The sequence below is a fragment of the Micropterus salmoides genome, unplaced genomic scaffold, assembly GCF_014851395.1.
Source record: "Micropterus salmoides isolate LMB-PRFRI ecotype aquatic unplaced genomic scaffold, ASM1485139v1 Ms_hic_scaffold_170, whole genome shotgun sequence".
NCBI lineage: Eukaryota > Metazoa > Chordata > Actinopteri > Centrarchiformes > Centrarchidae > Micropterus > Micropterus salmoides.
This window is the reverse complement of record NW_024040818.1, coordinates 33588-40416: the sequence shown is the minus strand read 5'-3', so window position 1 is coordinate 40416 and position 6829 is coordinate 33588. Positions and strand designations below refer to the sequence as shown.

General features: G+C 37.2%; 1 protein-coding gene across 2 annotated transcripts; it reads left to right on the top strand.

The window, feature by feature from the left end:
- The first annotated feature begins 2177 nt into the window (after positions 1 to 2177).
- On the top strand, positions 2178 to 6380 carry LOC119908236 (spexin prohormone 1-like). 2 transcript variants are annotated; one of them, XM_038725950.1, is made up of 6 exons: positions 2178 to 3382; positions 3874 to 3957; positions 4095 to 4152; positions 4482 to 4544; positions 4757 to 4843; positions 6193 to 6380. In XM_038725950.1, the coding sequence occupies exons 1-6, from the start codon at positions 3377 to 3379 to the stop codon at positions 6255 to 6257; spliced, it is 363 nt and encodes a 120-aa protein (XP_038581878.1). In that variant the 5' UTR covers positions 2178 to 3376; the 3' UTR covers positions 6258 to 6380. The 2 variants fall into 2 exon arrangements, with proteins under 2 accessions (XP_038581878.1, XP_038581877.1); XM_038725949.1 differs by lacking the exon at positions 2178 to 3382 and having other exon boundaries at positions 3487 to 3957.
- Positions 6381 to 6829: the final 449 nt, after the last annotated feature.

Here is a 6829-nt window from a genome sequence, read left to right as displayed (position 1 = left end):
AAAAAAAAAAAAATAAAAAAAATAAAAAATAATCCGAGCAAATTCAATAGGGACCTCACACGGTCGTGCTCGGGCCCTAAAAAATCCGAGCAATTTCAATAGGACCTCGCACGGTCGTGCTCGGCCCTAAATATATATAATATATATATCCGAGCAAATTCAATAGGGACCTCGCACGGTCGTGCTCGGGCCCTAATTATTATCATACTGGGTCGGACTTGATGAATTAGCGCGAGGATATACGTCCGTTTTTTAAAAAGATTTCGATACAGTATGGAAATAAGATGAATTGAATTATATTCACAGAAGTATAAAACATATTACATGTGTACATTAAAAGTAATAAAAAAAAACAACAGCAATAAAATGTTGTGAAAATTACTTGTACAACACTTGTACAAATGTACAAAATTTCTTCCGGGGGGCATGCCCCCCATTACCCCCCCAAGACTGTCCAAGGTCCACCCACCATAGTCTCTTAAAATCCTGTGGGAAACACTGCTGTTCATCGATCAGTTTTCTTACTGCAGTAATGTAGCGCACAGTAAGTATTTCAGAGCACCTGAACCTGACAGCTGCCTTAATGTCCACAGAGTCACTGTGTTATAAAGAAGTCCCGTGTAGCTTATAGATTTTATTCTGTGCTGAGGATAAATCCACGATGTCTGGAGATTGTCTGTATCATCGATGACAAATTGAGCATAAAAGCGGTCATGTTCAAGATCATGTTTGGGTAAAAAAAAAAAAATAGCTTATCTAGCTGGGATATCAATGTTTCTAAAGACGTAACTGCGTTCAGCTATGTGCTTTGATATCGACAGTATGACTGAGGAAATGTCAGACAGCCGACATACAGAGGGCGCTGTTTAACTGGTATTGCATTGTGTTGCATGTAAAGAGTGGCCGAGCAGTAAAGCGCTCTTGAGAATGGCAGTCTGCATTAGTGATGTGCGATACCACTTAATTCCTATCCGATCCGATACCAAGTATACCAAGGATAGCCTCTTGAGATACATGATCTCATTTTCAAGAGGGTCCTATAATCATTGGGCTCGGGCCTTTGCTTGTTTGCTTTGCTTTACCCCTGTCTGTCTTACACTTCCACTGCCTAGGCATGCTAGAAAAAAGCTGAAAAGTGCAAAAAAACATTCAGAATCATCATAAGGGGATGGTTATAACATTTTGATAAACTGTTACAACCATTTGGAAGAATCAGAATCAGAAGGAGCTTTATTGCCAAGTAGTGTTATACATACAAGGAATTTGCTTTGGTGACAAGGTGCTACAAGCAGACAAACATACAGTTGACATAAATAAATGTAGGAATATATAAATATGGAATAGACAATGCAAGTTATAATACAACTATTTGCAGAGAAAGAACAACATCGCAGATATTTACTTGTGCGTTATTCTGGGGTTGTGGTTAAATATATAAATTGACAATATAAAATACACAACAACAAAGATTAACAATTAACAAACGTGCAATGTGCCAGGTTTGTGCATGATATGAAATTAAATTGTATTTACAAGTGCAGAGACATTTGTATGATTTGAAAGGGGGGAGTGTATGGAAGATTTTATTGGACTTCAATATTTGTAACCCACAGAAAACAATCCACAAATGTGTACTATGATGCGCAAATATTTCACTATCTACAAATATATATTTTTACATTTGTGATGTGTAAAATCATATCCACAAAAATACAGAGTGACTTCTACACACAGAACAGTTTTTGCACATTTGCAGATTGCTTTCTGTCAATTTGTGGGTCATGTTACATTTGTAACTTCCTTTTTACACATTTGTGGAATTTTGTCCAATGTGTACTGCGGAGATCTGTAAAAAAAAATATACACAAATATCTCATTACCCAAAACATGTATTTTCACATTTGTGAAGCTCACGTTGGAGAGAAATATTGCCCGTAGCGGTGTGCGGAGTTCCCTACCGCGAAGACGCACGAGCGACCCAGCTCGTTTTCCTCTCCTGAACAACAGCGAGAGAGCCCTTCACCAAAATGTCCAATAATTCCACTGATGACCTGAGAAAAGTGGGAACTATATCCGCTGGAGTTGTTCTCCTGATGTTCATAAGCTCTTCTCTGGTAAAAGAGCACGGGGAATCACAGCTGAAAACTAAATTAACACACAAAAACAAAACAAACAAAGCACCTAACACAGAGGCCGCTATACTCAGTGCCATTTCCCCACAACAACCAGCCATTACATAGCTAGCTGTTTAAGGTCTGTGAGTTTGAAGCTAGCATGAATGCAAAGCATCAAATTAAATTCAAGAACGGCTACTTCAGGTGATATAAGTTGCAACAATGCAATAAAATGAATGCTAGGCAAAAAAAATAATCTTGATTAAAAAAAATACTTTCTTACCTGAAAATCAGATTTTTGCTTTTAAAATTCACAGTGCTGCTAACAGAGACATGTCACTTCTCATGTGAGCTTGAAAATTAAATTGGCGTCTACGATATTGATGACATCACCGCAGTTGTTTTCCGATATACTGAAAATGTTACAGCTAACCCAGTGTTACACCACTCCCCGGTCTCCCCTATTAGCTCTGGAAAAGATGTTTTGCTGACAGTATAGTGAACCAATGAACTGTATACATGGTGAGCATTAAAGATAATTTTTGAATTAAAAAACAATAGAAAGAAAAACATCTTAACTAGATTTTCTGTATGTTTTGTATCTTTAAACCACAACTTAGATCTCCCTCAGAAGTTGTCTTCATGGAATGGAATTAGGTATGTATGTGTGTGTAGGGGTGGGGGGGGGGGTACTTGGACTCGTGACCTCACTGACCTATCTCTTTACCATATGTGGTATCATCCCTGGCAGTTAATGATATCACTATCGTTCTATTCATTGGAAGTGTGGCATTTTGAGTCATAAAATCCAGCTCTGCGCGTTCTGCGCCAGTGAGCAAGGTGCAAACAAATCAATATTTCCACAGAGGGGAGAATATTACTGCTCATATTGACAGTGACGACACCACCAAGAGCCAATTCACATTTCACAATAACGACCTGCAGCTCAAACATAAGTCATTTTGAAAAACTGCACCAGGGAGCTGAAAGTGCTAATGGCAGCTGTTTAAATTCAGAAAAATGTACAGTACACTACCGCTCTCAATGAAAGGAGCAGAATTGATCGATGGCTCCATTCATTCACTTTCCCAACCGCCCCCATTTCATCAAAATGGCGTGACCTATGGCTGCTGCCCAACTGGTGGAGCACAGAGGGTTCCCCGCCACAGAGGATATAAATACATGGAGAGCGAGCAATTACCTAGAAGCATTTACCCTCTCGTCGTCTCTTTGGACACCAGGCTCAAAAGATCTCTGACACCATGAAAGTAAGTACAATTCACAAAAACATTTTGGTTTCATTCAGTTGGAAAATCTGCATATGAAGCGTTTGTTTTCCTTTTTCCAGCATAGTTTCACCTCTTATAGGGGTACTATACAGACAAATTTGCAATGTAGAAAAGTGAATACAGTTTTCATCTGGATGCATTAATGAAAATTAGAAGATAAAAACATTACAGTAAATTACTTTCTAGAATTCTGCAATTCTTAAAGGTAGCCGAAGATTTTATGTCATTTTATGCATCAATTGCTGATGCAAAACATGTTTTTACATACAGGTCTGTATCTACAGATATAGCCATAATATGCTATTTAGCACAAAAGTATCAAAGTTATGAATTCATTTTAGGTTGTAAAATAAGTAAACAAGTGCGTATTGCGTTAATCAGAACACGTCAGATTGAGTGTTTCTCTGAGAAGGATGTAGCTGTGAGAAATGGGAATTAAAGAGTTTGTTCGTATTTCCTATATCCCTCAGGGTTTGAGGACCATCACATTAACTTATGTACTCACCCTTTTACTACTGGCGTCCTTTATTGCACAGTCGTGGAGTGCACCGAAGGTAAAGCTGCTTTATTTCTCTTCTCTGAAAATGAAGTGAATGAATTGTTAGCTAACAGGGCAGGATTACAAAGCCTAAGCATAAAATGTACAGCTCTTAGATGAAGCAAAATCATTTTCTTTGTTTCTTCATTAAAGGGCTCTTTCCAACGGAGAAACTGGACCCCGCAGGCTATGTTGTACCTCAAGGGCACTCGTATGTATTTAATTACTGACTAGATACAACATTATATAATATGTAAAATAATCATATGAATAAATACACAATATATAGTCTAATATAATCATAACATTTTATTTAAAAAGGAAGTTTGTTTTATTCCATGCCAGTCATAATGTGAAGATAAACAAGGCAGAATTTAAATGTGAAATACTGCTACAGACTGCTGTAACTGAATAAAAACAGCTCTTTATTGTGAAAGGAATGGTTTATACTGGGTATATTACAAATTGTGTGTAGATTCATTCATATTGAATGACTAATGTATATTTCATTTCTTATCTGTTTCTTTCTGGGGGGTCCAGAGGGACGCAGGTTCATCTCAGAAGACCGAAAAGAAGGAGATGTCTATGACACATTACACTTAGGTACAACAAACATTACTAAGCAAAATTGTTATGTAGTTTAACACACATTGTTAAGCATCTTTCTATAGTAATATGAAAAATGGTAAGGGAATAATAATAATAATATAGTAGTAATAATAATAATAATAGTAATAATTCCTAAAACAGTCTTGGAATTGGAATCACCTATGAAGTGGACAGATAATCCGTGTTTGGTGTTTGTTCCTTGTCAGAGACCCGCAGTCAGAACACAGAGAAACTGAGCGTGGATCAGGCTGCCACTGTCCTGCTCAATTTCCTGCAGCAGACCAGAGAGGGAGGTGAGGGCAGCAGCTGGACCAGATATGCAGGTTATATTTAAGGGCTGAGGTTTGGCTTCAGAAACACGGTTAAACTAAAGTTTTAAAATAGATTATGATCAAAATGGTTAATGCATTTTTCTTAATTATATGTGTTTTTCAATCAGACGATTAGGGAAGAAGTCAACACTCTCTCCTGCACTGAGGATGTCCCAGATGTGCATATCACAGTTATATCAACTCAGAGCTCAGAGAATTATTATTGTTCACAGAGATTTTAGTGAGTTAATCAAACTGGAATTGTAAAAGTTGGGGGACAAAGACAGGATTTTAAAAATGTAAACCTGTGTGGAGCTTTGGTCTCCCCATCTGGCAGTGAGAGTAACTACACATACAGTCGATGCATGTTCATGATGTACTCAGCCCAGGCTTATGTTAAGAAATACTCACAAAAACACAGGTGATGAAACATTTCCACAGTTCCAAGACAATAATCTGTTATTTAGGTAGAGTAAATGTGAAAGCTACATAGTCTACTCCCAATATGTTCATCTTCCGCTACATGCCCTCCTCTTCTCTCAGGACTCTCCAGTGAGGAAAAACTGTCATCACTCTCTTTTTTTGGCTGTAATCCTTCCTCTGAATGCAGAGTTCATATTTTATCTGGACCATCAGAAACTTCAAAATCAGAAACACTGACACCATAGGCTATGATAGTTGCTGTAGCTACTCCGGTTGCTCTAGAGCCATGTAGAGTTGGTATGACTGCATACAATAAATGTTACCAAAGAATATTAACACAAACTATGCAATCATCTTTCCAATGGAATGGATTTTTTTTACAGCATGGCGGATCATGGAGTTCTCTACATGGCTCTGGGTTGCTCCCCACTTCAGCTTTGGAAAACCATCATTAATCAGCATTGTGTAAACTCATTTGACGAGGGCATGAACGTAACGGACATTCACATTTATGTTTTTCCAGCTTTAAAATGTCATTGAAATTACTCCCTTGGTCATACTGGATAACTACTGGATACTATTCTGCATGTTCATTGCAACATGACTGTCTGCAATTAATTTAAATTAGTTTAATGGTTTTAAACACAAAGACCTCTTACCACCCTCTCTCAGCACCTGCTTGAGAAAGCTTTAAGACATACTTTCAACAGGCAAAAGTAGTACAGGATTACCACACTCGCACTGACCTCAGATTTAAGAATCTTTCTAATATTTTCAATGCTTTTATTGATGGCATAGGCAACAAAAGACATACATTATCATAAGATGGGGTGTTTTTTTCTACAAGACATAGCGGTCGAGACTTAAATTCTATAATTTAATGTTACTTTTCTCTTTCTCTCATCTAGCCGATGAAAACCCAAATGACGTGTATTTCCAGGAGCTGCCAGTGTGGAAGAGAGAATATTTCTGATTTTTGAATACAAGGTGTTCGGTTCTTTGTGAGGGAGAAGAACAGCTGTTTTGTAAATATGAATTCTCTGACTACGTTTGAAATGTGATGTTTTAATAAAAAGAGTATGTATTCATAGCACTATTAGTCTGGGTTGTCCACGTTTTTTTTTTTTTAATTCCTTCAAAAAAATGTTGAGGAAATGTTTCTACTGATATTATCACAAAGTGTCTGATAAACAGATATTATTTATTATGCCATATCAAGTATACAAATAAACATTTTGTGACATGACCAATGGGAAACTTGCTGAATTTCTGTCTTTCGGCATCAAATATTTGTCTTATTTATGTCAACATTTTAGGTGCATACACACTTTTTGGGCATTTTCTCTAAGAAAGATTGTCTGGTTTGAGAAATTACAGGATAGAATGTACATACATCCAACTGGCTTTTCTGTGAATGTTTCTGTTTTGAATCAAAATATGTAATTCACGTGAAGATCCGAAGCAGTTTTTTGTTTTTTTGTGGGTTAGGTGTCGCTGCTGAATGAATGAGCGCCACTACTAAAATTTTACACAATCATTAATGAG

What these genes read in the sequence shown, in the direction of transcription:
- LOC119908236 (XM_038725949.1), top strand. Translation starts at nt 3,832, where the DNA reads ATGGGAATTAAAGAGTTTGTTCGTATTTCCTATATCCCTCAGGGTTTG. An exon ending in AGTCGTGGAGTGCACCGAAG is followed by an intron (nt 3,958 to 4,094) that starts GTAAAGCTGCTT and finishes TCTTCATTAAAG; the next exon opens with GGCTCTTTCCAACGGAGAAA. An exon ending in GCAGCAGACCAGAGAGGGAG is followed by an intron (nt 4,844 to 6,192) that starts GTGAGGGCAGCA and finishes TCTCTCATCTAG; the next exon opens with CCGATGAAAACCCAAATGAC.